This window comes from Cetorhinus maximus, chromosome 13 (assembly GCF_964194155.1).
Source record: "Cetorhinus maximus chromosome 13, sCetMax3.hap1.1, whole genome shotgun sequence".
Classification (NCBI taxonomy): Eukaryota; Metazoa; Chordata; class Chondrichthyes; order Lamniformes; family Cetorhinidae; genus Cetorhinus; species Cetorhinus maximus.
In genome coordinates this window covers 30,429,596-30,450,401 of record NC_135891.1, presented here as the reverse complement: position 1 = coordinate 30,450,401, position 20,806 = coordinate 30,429,596, and the positions used below count along the sequence as shown (strand labels likewise).

The window sequence follows — 20,806 nt, the reverse complement described above, 5'->3', positions numbered from 1 at the left end:
CTATGTTTTAGGAATGTTATTAGACTTGACAACATAGCTTTCTCAAGTACTTTGGTGTCAGGAACCTTTTTCTCAATTGATATTTAGAATATAGTAGAGATGGTTGGTGTATCAATGGTTTCGTCTTCATTCTTGCCGGATGGAGGTGGCCCCAGTCTGGCTGCCAACAGCAGCATTTTTAAAAAATTTATTCTTTCATGGGATGTGAACATCACTGGCAGGGCCAGCTTTTATTTCCCATCCCTAACTGCCCTTGGTAGTTCAGAACATCTGTGGCAAAGACTGTCACTTGAAAATTGGACTGTTCATCCATGAGATTGTAACATGGCAAAGTAACTGAACTGCTTTGGACTGAGGACTGAAATGAAGAGGAATTTCTTCACTCAGAGGGTGGTGAATCTTTTGAATTCCCTGCTACAAGATGCTGTGGAGGCTCAGTCCGTTCAAGGCTGAGATTGATGAATCTCTACATATTGAAAACATTGAGGGAAACGGGAATAGTGCAGGAAAATGGTGTTGAGGTAGAAGATCAATCGTGATCTCATTGAATGGTGGAGCGGGCTCAAAGGGCTGAATGGCCTATTTCTGCTCCTAGGAGCCTGAGCAAAACTGGAGTCAATGGGAGTCAGGGGGAAAACTCTCTGCTGGTTGGAGTCATACCTAGCACAAAGGGAGATGGTTACGGTTGTTGGAGATCAATCATACATCACATCAGGAGCTCCTCAGGGTAGTGTCCTCGGCCCAACCGTCTTCAGCTGCTTCATCAATGACCTCCCTTCCAACATAAGGTTAGAAGTGGGATGTTTGCTGATGATTGCACAATGTTCAGCACCATTCACAACTTCTTAGATACTGAAGCAGCCTACATCCAAAAGCAACAAGACCTGGACAATATCCAGGCTTGGGTTGACAAGTGACGAATAACGTTTGCGCCACATAATTGCCAGGCAATGACCATCTCCAATAAAAGAGAATCTAATCATCGACCCTTGACATTCAATGGCATTACAATTGCTGAATCCCCCACAATCAACATCCTAGGGGTTACCATTGACCAGAAACTGAACTGGACTAGCCATATAAATGCTGTGGCTACAAGAGCAGGTCAGAGGCTAGGAACCCTGTGGCGAGTAACTCACCTCCTTACTCCTCAAAACTTGGCCACCATCTTCAAGGCACAAGTCAGGAGTGTGATGGAATATTCTCCACTTGCCTGGATGAGTGCAGCTCCAACAACACTCAAGAAGCTTGACACCATCCAGGACAAAGCAGCCTACTTGATTGGCACCCCTTCCAAAAACATTCACTCCCTCCACCACTGACAAGCAGTGGCTGCATTGTACCATCTACAAGATGCACTGCAGAAATTCAACAAGGCTCCCTAGGCAGCACCTTCCAAACCCAAAACCACTACCATCTAAAAGGACAAGTTCAGCAGATGCATGGGAACACCACCATTTGGAAGTTCCCCTCCAAGTCACTCACCATCCTGACTTGGAAATATATCACTGTTCCTTCACAGCTGCTGGGTGAAAAGCTTGGAACTTCCTCCCAAACAGCACTGTGGGTGTACCTACACTACGTGGACTTCAGCAGTCCAAGGTGGCAGCTCACCACCACCTTCTCAAGGGCAAGTAAGGATGGGTAATAAATGCTGGCCTAGCCAGCGATGCCCACATCCCGTGAATGAATTTTTAAAAAATTCTTATGTTCTTTGATACATACACCATTGTCTTTTGGGATGGATAGTCACCAAATTTGTAGCCTAGATTTTCCACAAGTTCCACCAGAGGAAGACAACAGAAACTTAACAGGAAATTGTTCCTCTGGCTCTCTTCTTGCCTCTTCCACTTCTGACATTTTCCAGTGGAATAATTTTCCATCATATCCACTTTAGTAATGCTGCCAACACAGAATATTATTTGTCCTTAGTGTCCAGTGTCACTTTGGATGGCAGAGAGACCATTTGAATTCTAAAAGGTTAAAGTACAATTAATTGGAAGGCAAAGTGATTTTAAAAACAAAAATGCTGACAATGGAAAGTAAAGTCAGATGGCGTGTAAAATGTGTGGCTGATCTGCTCATGTCGGTTAACCAGTGGGTCGATTAGGTTAAAATTACCCCTGGTTGTTCTCTGCTGCATCTACTCCAGTGAAATAAATTAATAATTTAGTCATTATCATCCCTTTAGAATTTAGAAGGTTTAGAAACCTTCCTTATTTTCAAAAGTCTTCCAAAATCTTTTTTTTTTAAACATGCTTCAGTCCTTTTCTCATATTACCCTCCCCCAGAGGTTTTTTTGGCTCAAATTGAAGGAGAAAATTCATCAGTACAAGGTATTCCGAGGCTTTTGTGATTCCCTCCAACGGGGGGGAAATCCTGCCCCATGTAGCAGATACTAAGCAACATCCAAAGGCTGGGATTCATAATCAATAATGAGAAACCTCAGCTACAACTCGGAGCTGAGCTAACATTCTTGCTGATATTATTTCAGACGGTATTTAAAACAGTAACATGGGCTATCCAAAAATGTATTTGCAAAAGTTCATGATGCAGCAAATGTTGCATCAGTTGTAGCATAAACTTGTTAAGTTCTTCCAATGCAAAATTTCAGGACAAGCTGTCCCTGGATGTTCTAAGAGCTCAGTCGGTCAGATAAACATCCAAAATACCTCACTAAGGGTAACTTTTCAAATTAGTTCCCTGGACTCAGGACGTTTGGAAAGAAGTTTCAGGGGATTTGGATGATCATCAAATTTCTATAATTAGAATTGTGTTTTTTTGTAATTATTAATTTACTAATGTTAATGTACTAACATTATTGTCCTGTGCTATTTAAAATTTAAAAAACACTCTATGCAGAGTGTTTCTTTGTGGTATTTGACACCATGTTCTCAGCTGGTTAGGACATGGGTCCTTGGGCGTGTGACAGTATTAGCGGGAAATCCACCACACAGAAAAGTTTCAAAAACTCTGTTTCAAATGACAATTCTGTTCTTCTTTTAAAATTAGGCTAACATTGTGCAATAACCAAAAAAATGAAAATTCAAACTCACAGCTTAACAAATAATATAATTATTTAAACATTATCGAATGTTACAAAGTAAAAAAGGTGATGTAAGCCTGCAGATGGTTTTATTCTCATGCTCATTCCCCTAACCCTTTTAGTATTCCACTTTTTCCTTTTTTGAAGAATTTATGGGCAAAAATTTTCTCCCCATTGGGTGGGGGGGAGTTGTGCGAGAGCAGGCGCGGGCGTGTGCGCAGCCAAACGCCACCCGCGATCAGCTGGGCGCCGCCATTTTACATGGGCAGGCCCATTAAGGCCTGCCCAGCGTGATGCGCGCCCGGAAGTGCTGAGTGCTCCCTGTACAGGCGGGGGGTGTTGCCTGAGTCGCATGCGCGCGTAAGAGCGCAGAAATCTCCCTGAGGCAGCTCTGTGCCTCAGGGAGATTAGTTTAAGTGTAAAAAATTTTACTAAAGGGAAAAAAAAAAATTTTAGGACATGTCCCCTCATGTGAAACTGTCACATAAGCTGGGACATGTCTATGGATTTTATTTTTAAAATTTTCAAACCTTTAAAAACCTTCATGAAACCTCATCCCGCCTGTGGATGAGATTCCATGAAAAATGCAAAGGCTGCCTGGGCTCCTCGCCTGCCCACCAACCTTAAGGTTGAACGGGCAGCTCAGTTTATTGATTAATTGATAGTTAACTGGCCTTAATAGGCCTTTGACAGTTCGGCGGATGCGCAGCCGACTTGGGTGCGTGTATGCCGAACTGAAAATTGGAATGACGTGCGGTGACGTCAGGACGCACGCCCAACGTCACTACGCGTCATTTTTCACCTCGGTAAGTGGGCCCCATCCCCGCTCGCCAAGCCGAAGATTCTGCCCATGGAGTCTGCTTCAACAACATTTTATGATAGAGAATTCCAAATTATAGCTGCCATCTGTATCAAAAATTAATTCAAATCTCCCATTTAATTATTTTGGTGAATTCTTAAATTTGTAACTTCTCATTAAATATAAGTATGTGATAATAGACTAACAAACATGCAGCACAATTGCTGTGTTTAAGCAGTTAAGCATTTATTAATGCCTAAGCCACAGATATTGATAAGCAGGATTACACCAACAATGGTGTAATTCATGGCAAATCCAAAAGGCATTAATTCATTACGTTTAGGGCATCAGGTTCAAACTTCCCAGAAGCCAACATTCCAGACCTGATGTTATGCATGAGAACAATTCCATGTGTTTTCAACTGTTTAGCTACAGACATCCAAATCCTTCTGTTGTTATGCAGAAGGATTGGGGCACTTGTACAGGAATCACGGAAAGTCAGCATGCAGTTACAGCAAACAATTAGGAAGACAAGTGGTATGTTAGCCTTTATTGCAAGGGGGGTGGGGGGGGTTTGGAGTATGGAAGTCTTGCTGTAGTTATATAGGGCTTTGATGAGAGTGCAGCTGGAATACTGTGTACAGTTTGGTCCCCTTACCCAAGGAAAGGGTGCAACAAAGGTTTGTTAGATTGGACAACCTTCTCACCCTAGGAATCAATGTGGAGAGATTGAGTAGAATGGGACTATATTATCTGGACATTAGAAGAATAAGAGATGATCTTATTGAAATGTATAAAATTCTTAGAGGTCTTGAGAGGGTAAATGCTGAGTGGCAGTTTCCCCTAGAACTAGTGGTCAGTAGGCTGAGGATAAATGGTCAGCTATTTAAGACATAGAGACATAGAAACTAGGAGCAGGAGTAGTCCATTCGGCCCTTCAAGCCTGCTCCGCCATTCATTATGATCATGGCTGATCATCCAACTCCTGCTTCCGCTTTCTCCCCATACCCTTTGATCCCTTTCGCCCCAAGAGCTATATCTAACTCCTTCTTGAAAACATACAATGTTTTGGTCTCAACTACTTTCTGTGGTAACGAATTCCACAGGCTCACCACTCTCTAGGTGAAGAAATTTCTCCTCATCTCAGTCCTAAATGGTCTACCCCATATCCTCAGACTGTGACCCCTGGTTCTGGACTCCCCCATCGTCGGGAACATCCTTCCTGCATCTACCCTGTCTAGTCCTGTTAGAATTTTATAGGTTTCTATGAGATCCCCCCTCATTCTTCTGAACTCCAGCGAATATAATTCTAATCGACTCAATCTCTCCTCATATGTCAGTCCCGCCATCCCAGGAATCAGTTGGGTAAACCTTCAATGCACTCCCTCTATAGCAAGTACATCCTTCCTCAGCTAAGGAGACCAAAACTGCACACAATATTCCAGGTGTGGTCTCACCAAGGCCCTGTACAATTGCAGCAAGACATCCCTGTTCCTGTGCTCGAATCCTCTCGCTATGAAGGCCAACATACCATTTGCCTTCTTTACTGCCTGCTGCACCTGCATGCTTAAGACATATCCCCTTTGGAATGGAAAAGCATTTAGGAATGCAACATCAAATTTATGCCTCACTAGATGTTACCTCCTTGTTTTTTTGTTTAGTTTGTGCAATTCGCAGTAACTCAGATGTAAATATTATGAAGTGGTCATTCACTATTCCATATAATAGGAAGGAAAGAAATAATTGCTTTGAAATTGAGCCATGTGTTCACAACAAATTTGTAAGAAACTGCTTTTCTGTTATTTTAATAGAGGTTCTAACCCCTCTCATTTAACATTGTTAATCCATAAATCAAATGGTGGCATTTCATATGGATGGTTTAAGCGATTGTTCATCATTAATTAAGGAGCCCAATATCAGGGCAAATATCAGAGAGGAATTTTAGTCAGCTCCTGTGAAATGAGAGCTTATGAAATATGAACCTCATATTCCACCAATTTTAAATATTAATTATTTCCTTCCATGGAATCTGTGCCCCTCCACTTCTCTACCTAATATACATTTTTTTCTTATAGATTGCAGCAATGTACTCCAAGGTAGCAAAAAAAGGTCCCAGAAAGGAAATACCATTAGCACTAAACAGGGGACTTCAAAAAGAAGGCAACCTAAATTACCACTTCTGGTCAACGGGGAATCTGAATGAAGAAGAATCAGAATATGAATCAATCAAGAGTCCACGGTGGCATTCAGGCAATCAGATAACAGGGGATGATCATGGTTATGCTTCAGTTAGTGAAAAGACCTGGGGAATGAAATGCAGGAATGAAGAAGAAGAAGAAAAAGCTGAACCAGGCTACGAAGCAATTAATATGAAATGGAAGAAAATTAATTTTGCTATTAAGAGTGGCAAAGTACAAAAGATTACTCAAGAGAGGCAAACAGAAAACTATTATGAAAGCATCAGTGAACTACAGCAGAGCTGTACACGTACACAAGTGCTAACATCAGGTAATGGAAAAGAGGTCTATATAACAGGACTCTAGTTGAGTGTTTACAAGGATGGAGAAATCAAGTTATATGAATCTCATGAAACAATATGATAATTTTAGAAAAAACACCACTGATGCCTTCTGCGATGTTACAGACATTTTAAATTCAATTGCTGGAATATAGAACATAAAATAGCCTACAAATTATAATTGCCAATATTAGTGGATGAACACGTAACATGTACAGAGGAATGTCATATGAAAACATTAACACACCTACTTTAAATTAATGGAGACCAAATATGCTTTTAGTGATCACCGCTAATATCGGCGATTAGCATGTTTAATGTATATAATTTTTGACGGAGAAATCAATCCTCATCATGGAGTGGTAAATCTCAGTAACTTACTCGCCAACAGAACGGTTCCAAATTTCTGGGTCATACTTACACAAATGCTGCTGAAATTAATACTGGTTCAAGCGACAGTCTTGCCCGTAGGAACTTGCAGCTGAATTTCCTGCGCAGCTCATTTGTCATCACCGGAATGTAAAAGCTGACATAAAACAAGTGCAAGTGCAAGGTCATCAATAGGGGTAATAGCCAGTGGGCTGCTGTCTTCTACCATGGCACTTTGGTTAAGCACAGTGCAGGTCACAATAATTTTTTTTTAAATTGTGGGGGGTATCACTTAAAAATTCCAGGAGTCTTAGTTAGTATCAGGTAACTTCAGGTCATGCTGCAGCTAAATGTTTTGGCTTAAATATACGGCAGCACATTATTCACATAAACCCAGGGAACAACGGGACTCAATTTGCAACAGGTCGGAACGATATCAATGTCCATATCAATAAGCTGTGGAGGAGTCTAACAAACATATTTTTGGAAGAGGCACAAACAGTCAACGAAATTTACACAAAGCAATGGCCCGGATCGTCCGAGGATCGGATCATCCGAGGTTCGGATCATCAATCATCGTTGGATTGCTGCTCCACTCAAGCTTTGCCTCGTCTCAACGCTGCTCAGCATTTCTTGCCAGGTGTTCTGAGCCCAACCTTACCAGAAATGCGGAGTTCAGCCTCCTTGGGATGCACTATCGCAGTGCTGTAGAGTCAGGGGGAAGTCTTGAGACCCCCCCTTTTTACGGCACTAGTTGCCATATTTAAAGGTTCACTGTGACTGTTAGTGAATCAGTAGGGTGGATGAGTTGGCAGATTGGTATGGTGGTAGGTGGATAAGTGGATAGGTGGGTCGGGAGATAGTCAGGTCAGATCAGGAGGGGTGGTCAGGTTGGGGACTAGGCAGGTCGGGTTGGGTGTGTAGTTGGGTGGTGACAGGTAGTCAGGTCTGGTTAGGTGTTTGGAAGGGGTAGTCAGGCTGGGCCAGGTAGTACGGTCAGGTCTGGGGGTTCAAGGAATAGTCAAGTTAGGTTTGGTTGTGTGGTCAGGGCTGTAGTCGGGGTTGCAGGAGATGGTTGGGGGTCTTGGGTGCTAGCTGGGGTGTCAGGGGATAGTCAGGGTGTTAGGGGCGGGAGGAGTCGGGGTGCCAGTGTGAGTGATTGGGGGTCAGTTCTGGAGTTAGCAAGGAGTTAGACTATATTTTAATCCAGTGCTTACAAGATTTTCTTTCTGCTGTGACCCTGTTTTAATGCTTCACACTTGGTATGATCCCAGAGTGAAATCGTAGGGGGAGAGTTGTTGAGCTGGTTGAGGGGTAAAACAGCAGGGATACAGGCACAAAAAAAAAACCCAAGACACCTACAACTTTGCAGGCTCTGTTATTGAAAATGATCGAGCCTCAGAGTTCATTGGATTTGACCATCCCCATGGGGAGAAAAATCACACACATTTAAAGGGGCATTGCAGGCATTCCCAGCACTGTCAAATCTCAGTGTCCACCCCACAGCCGCCATTGCTGCTTCAGAGCTTGCAACCCCACTTGCCTGTCCTGCGATCCCACTAGGGTTCATGATCCACAGTTTGGGAACCTCTGTTTTAATCTGCCCAACATTTCCTAGGTAACTATTTAAATAAGCACCACAGAACTGTTGAAAGTCTCTGACTCTAGCTCAGAGTCAAAGACAGTCACGGTGGGTCCCGGGGAGCAGGGAAATTACCCATTGGAAGTTAAAACTTGCCAGGCAATTCCAATGGAGGTCAGCATATCAGGACTTCCGCAGGGTCCCGACGCGCATCTTGGATGGGACATCCAGTCTCCGATGATACAGAGACTGGAAGATCTGGGTAAATATTTATATTTAAGCATGAAGCCCATGTAAATCAGTTACACGCAAATTAACGGGATTGGGTGGGTGGGATGGTGGGAGACGCATTGCTGCACTTAGATCATAGTGGTACAGGGCAGGGCAGCTTCAGTTGTTTCTAAATTATTAAAATGTCTTACTCTCTGAAAGGGGTTGAACTAATCTTTAAAATGCAGATCAACAGTCCTAAAAATGGTCTATCTCTTGCAATCATGAGTTTTATTTTCACCTTTACCAGGTCTGATATTTGGCTGCTCTATTTAAAAGAGCATTGGCAAGTTTGAGTTTCCAAAGCCTTTTTTTTTCAATTGAAGTTATTTTTCTAAAGCAATGAATTTGCTTATGTTTAAGTGATCAGTGAACATCTTTGCAATGTTATTTTTCAGATTTTATAGCATAATATGACTTCTTAATTTTTATAAGATTTGTTGTATATGTATATAATAAAGGAAAGTGAAGGCACTCTTTAACAAAGTGAATTCCTGCCCTACATCCAAATAACGTATAGATCCACAGTTATATTTTTAAAACTTGATGCTTACTCATCCGGCCCTTCTATTTCCTGTTGGAGTTAACTTATAAACTCACAACATATTTGCATTGGCTGAAAAATTAAACTGACATATTTATTCTCTTGTTGCAATTAGCTTAGAAACATTTGCTTCTTATAAAATTATTTTTGTTTTTCATATTATAATATTTCTTTAAGATAAATCTACGTATTTCTATTGGATCAGTGTATTAAAGCACAAGTCACTTGATATATCACATCGCAGCCTGTGTTAGAGTAAGTTCAACAGTAGCGTTTACTTTGGGTAGTCGAATAACAATGGTGGAAAAAGAATAGCAATATTAGTTAGATTTTTAATCTTTTATTCATACTTAATTCCAAGTCAGATGGCTAGCGTAACAGCTGGATCCAAATTATTAGACCTGTTGCCACTGAAATTATATCAAAAATATTAGACCAAATTATTATTCAATTATGAGAATGCATTCTTATAATATTCCTTCTGCACATTTTAAATTATTAATTATTTAAAATGGACTCTTAAAATATCATACAAATGAACTCATACAAATATATAAAATATTTGTACTGGTTTAATTTTTAAACTGCAGTTTTAAAATAAGCAATTGTCATCCACACATATACCTCAATGACCACACCTAAATATCGTACAATAAGCGTTATTTTTATGTTTCAGTTAGACATGTACTCAGAGTATTCTTCACAAAAATATTTACATGCTTTTACATTTTTAGGTAAAATAATTTTTATCATTTTTTTAATGCTTGAAAATACATACAACTAAGAAAACTTGTAAATGAGAAGCCAAATAAATTATAATTGAAATCTCAAATTAGACAAAAATTGCTTAAGCGAATTTAAACAGAATACCATGCCAGATATCTCTAGGCATGTACCATCTGGAAGGAAAAATGCAATGATAGCTGGTGGAAACAAAAAAAAATGACAAAGCAAGAATCAACAGCTGTTCATTGTTTTAATGTCAGAAATATTTATATGAAATTTTGTCTGTTACAATATCAATCATCTAGATGTATTTATAGATTAATGTCTTTGGAAATTTTTTCAATGGTATTCCTTGCTGCGGTTTAAGAAGTGTAGTAAAAATTAAAACCCACCCCTGTATGCAGTTTTGGTAGATCCTGCCACAAACAGTTCCCGAAGTCATAATACAGAGGTTATGCTGTGTTCTAATGATAATGTACATTTTTTAGTTTCATATCTGCAACAAAAGAAAACCCCTTTTAATAAGTTATCAATCTTGTCTTTTTTTAAATTCTTTCCCGGAATGTGAGCACTGTTGGCAAGGCCAGCATTGTTGCCCAATGTTCAGCACCATTCATAGCTCCTCAGATACAGAAGCAGTCTGTGCCCAAATGCTGCAAGACCTGGACAACATCCAGGCTTGTGCTGATAAGTGGTAAGTGGGGAAATAGTGGTGCAATGGTAGTGTCATTGGACTAGTGTTATGAAAGTATAATAATTCTCATAACTTTATTGTGATTTATTGTGAAAGTCGGTTAATAGTGGGATTTGGATAGTTTCTTTGTGTGTGGGATTTAATTGGAGACAGCTGGTCTGGAAGTTTTTGATTCATCAAAAGAAGCTTGGTTTGAAATGCTAAATAAGTAAATGTTGCTGAAGTTTTAGAAGGTGAAGTGAGGAGAATTTGCATTTTTAGATAAATCAAGGTAGTTTGAATTTCAAAGAGGTGGTAGGATGTTACACCTAGCCAGAGAAGCTAGGCCAAGTAGTGTGTTTATTTTTCCCAAAGGTTACTGCTAGTATTAGCACCATGATTTGATTTATATTGTGAGAAATGTAAAGTTCCAAAGAAATATGGGAACAATGGAATTTGCATTAAAAGGGAGAAACATGTATAAAGGAGAAGAGGCTACGTGTCAGAGAGGAAGGCATTGTAAGATGTACCAGAAGTGTGAAAAGCTTCCAGTATTTGTGCATTAACCTGCTGTCTACAGAAACCGAAGCGAGGAAAAGCCACTTTGAATTCTACTGCCCAAGGTATTGTGTTTGACTTGCCTGGATCTGTTTAAATTTATTTTTTACCATTGCCTTAATGGGGGTGTAACTGGAAGCCAGATTAATTAGGGGTTTTAGGAGTTATTATAGTAGTAATTTGTAGACCTATGTGTGTGTTTGAAACCTTTTAATAAATGTTTAATTTAGTTTTGTAAAAATCTCTAGAGTCTTGGTTATTACTACGGAATTCAGGGTACGTATCTCGAAATAAAATACAAATTGCAAAAACATTGCAACTGCGTGATCAAGTTTTCCTCGTGGATTTGATGCCTGGCACACATCATTTGCCATGTCATAACACTAGTAATTCAGAGGTCCAGGTTAATGCTGTGGGTACACAGGTTCAAATCCCACTATGGCAGCTGGTGGAATTTGGAATTGAAAGCTAGTTTCAGTAATAGTAACCATGAAAGCATTGTTGATTGTCATAAAAAAAACATCTGGTTCACTAATATTCTTTAGGGAAGGAAATCTGCCATCCTTACCTGGTTTGGTCTATATGTGACTGGGTCTGCAGACCCACAGCAGTGTGGTTGACTCTTAACTGCCCTCTTAAAATGGCCTAGCAAGCCACTCATTCAAGGGACAATTAGGGATGGGAAACAAATGTTGGCCTTGCCAGTGGTGCCCACATCACATGAAAGAGTAAGAAAAAGTAACATTGGCACCACACAAGTGCCAGGCAATGACTATCTCCAACATGAGAGAATCTACCTATCTCCCCTCGGCATTCGATGGCATTACCATCACTCAATCCCACACTATCAACATCCTGGGGGTTACCATTGACAAGAAATTGAACTGGATCAGCCATATAAATACAGTGGCAACAAGAACAGGTCAGAGGCTGGGAATTCTGCAGTAATTGACTCACCTCATGCCTCTTGAAAGCCTGTCCAAGGCAGGCACAAGACAAGAGTGTGATGGAATACTTACCTGGATGAGTGTAGTTCCAGCAACACTCAACAAACTCAAAACACCCAGGACAAAGCAGCCTGCTTGATGAGCTCCCCATCCACCACCTTAAACATTCACTCTCTCCACCTCCGGTGCACAGTAGCAGTGTGTATACCATCTAAGGATGCACTGCAGCAACTCACCAAGGCTCCTTCAATAGCACCTTCCAAAGCTGCACCCTTTACTACCTAGAAGACCAAGGACAGCTGATGCACACTGGTTGTACTTACAACACATGCTCTGCAGCCACTCAAGAAGGCTCAACACCACCTTCTAAAGGGAAATTACAGACGGGTAATAAATGCTGGTCTAGCCAGCGATGCCCACATCCTGTGAAAGAGTAAATAGAAAAAAAATACTTAATTGACTATAATGCATTGTGGGATGTCCTGAGTTTGTGAAAGACACGATATAAATGTAAGTTCTTTCTTTATTTGCATGTGTAATGAAATAATCACTAGTTTACAAGTTTGTTATTATTGGAAAATTCTTTTTGTAACACATTAAAAACGACTGTACTTTAAGTAATTCATTGTGAATTCATTCATTGCTTTGGGATGTTTCTGAGGGACACAATAAATGCAACTTCTTTCTTCTTACAACCGCTCAAATAAATAAAACCAATAAATAAAACATAGCACGCAGCATTATTCCGCAGTCAATTTCCCAAGTTATGGTTGAGCTTTCTATTTGATGATTATTTAAAAAGTGGCGGAATAAAAATTCTCATCACAAGTATGAAACTGAATAAGTTCTACATTGCTCGGCTACCACAGCAATGCAAGGTACAAAGATAGAGAGGATGAAATCTGAAAGTCAGCTATAAACATATTAAGCCCTGAAATTACATGGGATACTAACATAATTCTGAACAGAATCATCTGAAATGCATCCCTCTTTTTTAGCAGAGGCAATAACCAACTTATTTTAAAAAGGAAAGAGCAATTTCAGATCAATGCTTAAAGCATTTGTACTCTGCTATCCTGCGGCATAATTTGGGTGACACAAAGAATTATTAATATTCTAGAGTGCTTTTACTTATAGTTTTCAGAAAAACTGATATGTTCACAAAGGACTCTGGGAGAAACGAAAGTCAATAAAAGCAATTTGACATTCCCCTCCCTCAGGAGTGTATTCCCATTAATCATTGCTTCTATGCAGTGTTGTTAAATATTAAATCAATAGTGCTGGGGAAATCAAATCTAGTTTTACCTTTAACATGTTGGCATTTTCAAAGTTCAGTTTAACAATGCGGATTTCAACTATTTATTGAAACTGGAAACTATCATCAGAATAAATAAACATTGCAAAATATATCAGTACATCAGTGCACTTTTTATTTAAAGTATGCATATTTTGATTGTATAAAGTCTAAGGCTAAAAATTGGTTTGTTCCCATTTTTACACGCAAGATGTGTGATTCCTGATCCCTAGTCCCGTTGAAGCAGGCACCATGCAAACTTCATGCTGCCTCCTCACTGGAACTATCGTAGCGTCAGCTGAGTGTGGCCCATGTTGCTGATTGACCGAACACCCTTATGACCAGGTGAGAAGGGGTGAATTGGCTACCCTTTATTCAACCTCCTGGGTTGGTCATGACAAAGGTTTACGTTTCTTTTTCACAACACTATGCCTTTTCCAAACCCTTAGACAGTTACAAGTTTTGTTTCTTATCTAGATTATAGGAAATGTTTCTCTCTTCACACTTCTCTGAGGGTGATTTGTTTTTTTCTCACCTTCAACTTGGAATGTGGCCTTGCATTTTTAAGCAGTTTGCTCTCTCTCAGTTAAAATTGCAAAATTCCAAGTTGAAAAACCATGGGCAGAATCTTGCCCTTGGATGGTGTGCGGGCCCCACCGGCTTGGCGGCGGGCAGGCAGCCAACCCCCGCCACTGAAACAGGGCCTGCCGCCATTTTAAGTGGGGGCCCGCACAGCAGTATCCCCGACGGGAAGCGCTATGCGTTTCCTGTGCGGGGAGGGGAGGGAATCCCCAGCTGTCAAAGTGCGCTCTTTTGCGCATGCGCGCGAAAGAGCGCACTTCTCCCTGAGGCAAAGTCCTGTCTCAGGGAGAATACTGACAGTGGAAAAAACGTTAAAAATAGAAACATTAAAAAATTATTAACATGTCCCCCTCATGTGACAATGTCACACGAGATGGAACATGTTAATGAAGACCACATAAACTTTATTAATTTTTTACAATATGAACATGAAACTTCATCTCGCCAGTGGATGAAGTTTCATCCATAATCTGGAGCCCGCTGGGGCTCCTGGCCTGCCCGCCAGCCTTAAGGTTGGATGGGCAGGTCTTTAATTACTTTAAATAGCCTGTCAATGGCCCCAATTGGCCATTGACAGGTCGGTGGGCGAACAGCTGATTTCGCTGTCCACCCACCTTCCTAAAAATTTAAATGGACTGGGATGAGATCGGGGATTCCTCCTGACGTCATCGCGTGTCATTTTCCCCTTGGTGACCGGGCCCTGCCCCCAAATCGCCAAGGGGAAAATGCTGGCCCATATTTTCAAAAATAAATGGGCATAGCCTAGTGATAACACTCAACAGGGGACCCAGCAGCCTGGGAGTTAGCATCTGTTTCAGTCTCCAAGAGGCAACCTGGTCCTCTTAAAGTGGATCTGCACAGATTGTAAGGAAGTTGATAACTGTCACTTCAGGAATTAGCTATAAAGAGAAACACCCCTAATGGAGCAGTGGGGAAGAGAGAGAGCTCCCAGATTCACAGATGTGGCAGTGGAGGCCCTAGCCCAGGAGGTTGAGAGGAAGAAGGAGGCCAGTTTCCACAGGAAGCTGGGAGATCTTCAAGATACACCCTGATAATGGAATGGAGGACAATGCAAGGGGTCTGGCACCAAGGACCTGGCAGCAGTGCTGTAAGAAGCTGAATGACCTCATGTGGGTTGTTAAGGTAAGTGAATGCAGCTTCAAAGGACCTCTCCTATCCACAGCACTACCAGTCTCTCATGCTGCTCAATGCACCACAGCCCCATCATTGACCCATCAGCAGTCTCTAACAATCAGAATTCATGCCTAACATTCAGATGCTCTACCTCACTATCAAACATCTTCCAATGATGCCAACCTCAGGCCCAGCTTTCGCAACCAGTGCAGACCTTCAGCTATTCAACTATGGCAGACACAAAAGAACCACCTCCTGACCAGCCACTGCAGTCTCTGCATGAAGGGTGCGATGCATCAAACCCCTGATGAAGAAGCACCGACACTTCACCTGACAGCCACGGACACTAGCTCAGGTACTGACACTGCACATGCTTTAGAGGGTAGTATAGAATCAGGATCGGCCCATGGTGAGTCATTGGGCAGGACAAGCCTGCAGCCAGGCCACGGGGAAAGGACAATTCATTGCCCAACTCCCCAGAGGGTGGGTTGCAGATGATTTCTGCTACTGGGGACTTTGATGAGTGCCTCTGTCAGTCTGTCTATATTGATATGAACACTGTGTAATTTTAAGTTGAATTATATGTTAAGTTAATATATGTATTAAATTATATGTATTAAGTCGGATGTGCACTTGTGATGCCATGGCATACAAGGCTATGGGCCTAGTGCTAGAAAATGGGATTAGAATAGTTAAGCACTTGTTTGACTGGTGCAGACTCAATGGGCCGAAGGCTGTAGACCTGAATTTTTCAGTCGGTGGGTGGGCTCGGCGGGAGCGGTTGTGAAGCTGACCGCTGCCCGCAAATGGCTCCACGCCGCAATTTTATGTTCTGTGCTGTAGACCTCTTTGACTCTATGGCTCTAAGTTGAACATATGTGGGTTAAGAAAGGTTAAAATGGTTTCAGTTTCACTTAGGTTTTGTTTATGAACCTTGGTACCTGGAAGTCTGAATAGACCTATGACTGAAAGGTTTCAGGGCCTGAATTTTTCAGTTGGCGTGTGGGGGCGGGTCCAACATGTCGGCACATAAAATGACGTGATGATGTCAGGTGGGCATTCTGATGTCACTGCGCTGTCTCACGATGTTTCATTCAGCGGGTGCACACCGGAGTCGGCTGCACACCTACCAATAATTGATAAGCCTATTAAGGCTTTTAAGTAATGTAATTCTTTATGCTGCCCGTCCAACCTTAAGGTTGGCGGGCAGGCGAAAAGGTCAAGCGGCCTTCACGTTTTTTAGGAAACCTCATTCACGAGTGGGATGAGGTTTCCTAAGGCTTTTAATAATTAAATAAAAAATCTTCTGCGATATAAAAACATGTCCCATCTCATGTGACAAAGTCACATGAGGGGACATGTTTAATTAAATTTTTTATCCAATTATTTATTTATTTCAAAAGCTCTTCAATCTCCCTGAGGCAGCTCCGTGCCTCAGGGAGATTGAAGTGCTCTTTGCGCACATGCACAAAAGAGCGCTGGCCCCGACTCTCCCTCCTCCCCCCACCCGTACAGGTAGCACTGAGCGCTATGGCTCACGTCTTACGCTGGGCGGGCCTTAATTAGCACACCCACATAAAATTGCGGCGCGGAGCCAATTGCGGGCAGCGGTCAGCTCCATAACCGCTCCCGCCTAGCCCACCCACCGACTTAAAAATTCAGGCCCAGGTCTTTTGGGCTTGTTTGTATACATACATTTTTAATGAAGTCTTACAGCCCCCTAAGTTAAAGAAATGGGTTAAAATGTGTTGAAAGTTCAGTGGTTCTGGAAAAAGAACACAAAGTAGAAAAGCTTTACTGTTGCCTAGTGACAGTGCCCAATGACACAGACACAGAAAAGACAGGAGTTGAGATGGGAGTGTTGAGTTTGTGTATCAGAGAGAGAAGGCAGGAATTTTAAGCTCTCTGAGAAGAAAAAAAACACCAGGCCATTGGGACAGTAGTTAACTGAATAATCAGTTACAAGACCCAATAAAGTGACCAGTTTAGCAGAGGTGCCACTGGAACTCATTTGTTTGCTCTGCAGTTGAAGAAACAGTGAGTTTAGAGTGCGGTTTTTGGATGTTTCGGGAAGAGATACGAGTTGGATGAAAAGCATCAAGTGAATGCTCAGGAATTCACTGGAAGAAAACCATTTGCAACTGTGCCAGTCCTAAGCAAGAAGTATTTGTGTCAAGCTAGTGGTAACTCTTCACTGGTTTATGTATCTGTAAAGATATTGTTGGGGTAAAGGGACAGTGGGAATTTGAATCTTCTTCTTGTGTTTGTACTGAGATCTTTCCAACCTTTTTGTCTGGTGTAATATCATTCACTTTTCTTGTTTTAATAGATATTTTATTTTTTGCATTAAAGGTTTATTAGCAGACTCCTGTGAATTTGTTCAGTAACTTACCTCCACGATTTCTAAAAAGAAAAGGTTAGGATCTATCAAGCCCGGTTTCACTCTAGGCTCTAACTTGTCCAGTATTAACATCAGCTGGGATTGTAACAATAGGAGAAGATTGATGAGCATGCATACAGAGAAACTTGGTGCATTGTGATGCTGCTGTCACTGTCAAGCAATATGGAGGAGTTTGGTAAAGGACTTCACACAAAGCTTGGAATCCATCATTTCCAGCATGGCCAACTCCAAAACAGCACTTGCAAACATAGAAAATAGGAGCAGGTGTAGGTCATTCAGTCCTTTGAGCCTGATCCGCTATTCAATATGATCATGGCTGATCCCCTATCTCAACGCTGTACTTCTGCACTCTCCGCGTACCCCTTGACGCCTTTAAAGTTCAGAAATCTATCTACTTCCTTCTTAAATATATTCAATGACTTGGCCTCCACAACCTTCAGTGGGAGAGAATTCCATAGGTTCACCACCCTCTGATTGAATAAGTTTCTCATCTCAGTTCTAAATGATCTATCCCGTATCCTGAGACTGTGACCCCTTGTTCTAGACCCCCTAGCCAGAGGAAATATCATCCCTGCATCCAGTCTGTCAGTCCCTGTCAGAATTTTCTATGTTTCAATGAGATCTCCTCTCATTCTTTGAAACTCCAGTAAATACAGGCCTAGTCAGCCCAATCTCTCCTCATACAATAATCCTGACATCCCAAGAATCAGTCTGGTGAACCTTTGCCGCACTCCCTCAATGGCAAGTATATCCTTTCTTAAGTAAAGAGACCAAAACTGCACACAATACACTAGGTGTGGTCTCAACAAGGCCCCGTATAGCTGCAATAAGACATTCTTGCTCAGTAATCAAGTCCACTGGCAATGAAGGCCAACATACCATTTGCCACCTTAACTGCTTGCTGTACCTGCATGTTTGCTTTCAGTGATTGGTGTACAAGGACACCAAGGTCGCTTTCTACATCAACATTTCCCATCTATCACAATTAAATAATGTTCTGCCGTTCTGTTTTCCCTACCAAAGTGGATAACTTCACACTTATCCACGTTATACTGCATCTGCCATTTATTTGCCCACTCACTCAATCTATCTAAATTGCCTTGAAGCCCCTTAACATCCTCCTCATCACTGACATTCCCACCAAGTTTCATATCGTCAGCAAATTTGGAACTGTTACATTTGGTTTCCTCATCCAAATCATTGATATATATGGTGAATAGTTGGGGCCCACGCATTGATCCATATGGTACCCCACTGGTCACCATCTGCCACTCCAAAAAAGACTCATTTATTCCTACTCTCTGTTTCCTGTCTGCTAACCTAATCTCAATTCATGCTAATATGTTATCCCCAATCCCATGTGCTTTAATTTTACACACTAACTTTTTATGTGAGACTTTATCAAAAGCTTTCTGAAAATCCAAACACACCACATCCACTGGTTCTCCTTTAACTATTCTGTTAGTTATGTACTCAAAAAAGCTGTCAAATATGATTTCCCTTTCATAAATTCATGTTGACTTTGTCTAATCCTGTTGATATTTTCTAAGTGTCTTGTTATCACATCCTTTATAATACTCTTGCATTTCCCCTACTACTGATGTTAGGCTAACCGGTCTGTAATTCCCTGTTTTCTCCCTCCCTTTTTTAAATAGTTGGGTTACATTTGCCACCCTCCAATCTGTCACGACTGTTCCAGAATCTACAGAATTTTGGAAGATGACAACCAATGCATCCACTATTTCCATGGCCACTTCCTTTAGTACCTGGGATGTAGATTATCGAGCCCTGGAGTTTAATCAGCTTTCAGTCCCATTAATTTCTCCAGTACTATTGTTTTAGTAATATTAATTTCTTTCAATTCCTCCTTCTCACTAGACCTTTGGTTCCCTAGTATTTCTGGGAAGTTATTTGTGTCTTCCTCCTTGAAGACAGAACTAAAGTAGTTGTTTAATTGCTCTGCCATTTTCTTGTTCTCTATTATAAATTCTCCCATTTTAGACTGCAAGGGACCTACATTTGTCTTCACTAATCTTTTTCTTTTTACATACTTCTAGAAGCTTTTACAGTCTGCTTTTATGTTCCTTGCAAGTTTACTCTCATACTCTATTTTTCCCCTCTTAATCAATCTTAAACCCACCCATGATACAGCATCTGGAGATCATGAGATCCATTTTTGCTGCCGTGCAGACTCAGACTACTGCCTTCACAGTTGTGGGTCTCAATGCTCAAATGGACATGCAGGCTCTCACAGCAGTCCACTTATCTGTGCTCCAACATATTACCAGGATTGCTGAAGCACTACCCCTGGAGAGTGCCAGTGATTCCACTGAGCAGAAACCTGCTGTCCTCTCTGAGAATGACAGCATTCAAAATCCCACCATTGCCACTTTGCTAGTGCCCTTGCTGTTGCTCTGCAGTGAACCAGCCCAGACTGCTGCTGTTCATGCTGAGGTGATGCAGTTGAAGCTGGGTCTTCAAGCTAGAGCTGCTCAAGGACATCCAAGAAACTTCCAAAGTAAGTACGAAGAACAATAACAAATGTTGCCAACTAATTATAACAGGGTTTTGTTGACATACCCCCTGTCTTAACCTCTAGACATTGGGTAGTATTATGAAAACTATACTCCCTCAAAGTTGAGAGCGGCTTTTGGGAACTTCAACTCCCAGCAGGGCCTCGGAGCTTTTGCACATGCGCTGACTGGGTAGGGAAGGGAAGTTAAGGGAAAAAGAAGAGGGGAGCAGAGAAAGAGGCTCCAATTAGAGAAAGGGCTGTGGATAGCAGACTTTCAGTGAAGTGAGCTCAGGAGAGGCTCTGGTAATTAAAAGGGCTCAGAAAAAGCCCTGAAGATCCAAGAAGGCAGCTGAAAGTTGTTGACTCCATGCTGTGGGCCACTGGGGCAAAGGTACCCATTTGGAGCAATAGTGTTCTGCTTGGCACAGCAAAAGAGCTGAAACTATGCTTGTGAGTTGGTGCTTGAGTGCAGACTTGGGAATCCAGGAGAACGGAATCTCAGGAGATGAGATTGAAACCCTACAAGGTGGGCCATTATCGATGCTGTCCAAGTAGAGCAACTTTTGGTGAGGATTCCAAGGTTAGATATTCGAAGGTGACAATTGGAATCCCTCATGAGAGGTACAGATTTTTAGTGTGATTGATTGACTCACAGTGTTATTGACGTCTGGGTGGGTTGTCAAGAAATCCATGGACTCCGTCTTGGTTGCATCTGCCATTTATTGTGCAGTGTGGTGTGTTTGACCACAGTTTACCTGTTAATTCATATGTACCTCATATTAACCCCGAATGTCAGAGTATAAGATAGATATTGTAAATTATTTTATCTTTCTGACCTTGTGTAATAA

General features: G+C 41.5%; 1 protein-coding gene across 3 annotated transcripts in view; it reads left to right on the top strand.

The window, feature by feature from the left end:
• The window catches only part of LOC144688519 (phosphoprotein associated with glycosphingolipid-enriched microdomains 1-like), an 89,147-nt gene extending 82,642 nt beyond the window's left edge, over positions 1-6,505 (top strand). For all 3 annotated transcript variants that reach the window (XM_078555198.1, XM_078555199.1, XM_078555197.1), the window contains one exon: positions 5,921-6,505. In XM_078555198.1, the coding sequence (XP_078411324.1) occupies positions 5,921-6,388 (468 nt within the window). In that variant the 3' untranslated portion in view covers positions 6,389-6,505. The remainder of the gene's footprint in view (positions 1-5,920) is intronic.
• The last annotated feature ends 14,301 nt before the right edge of the window (positions 6,506-20,806 follow it).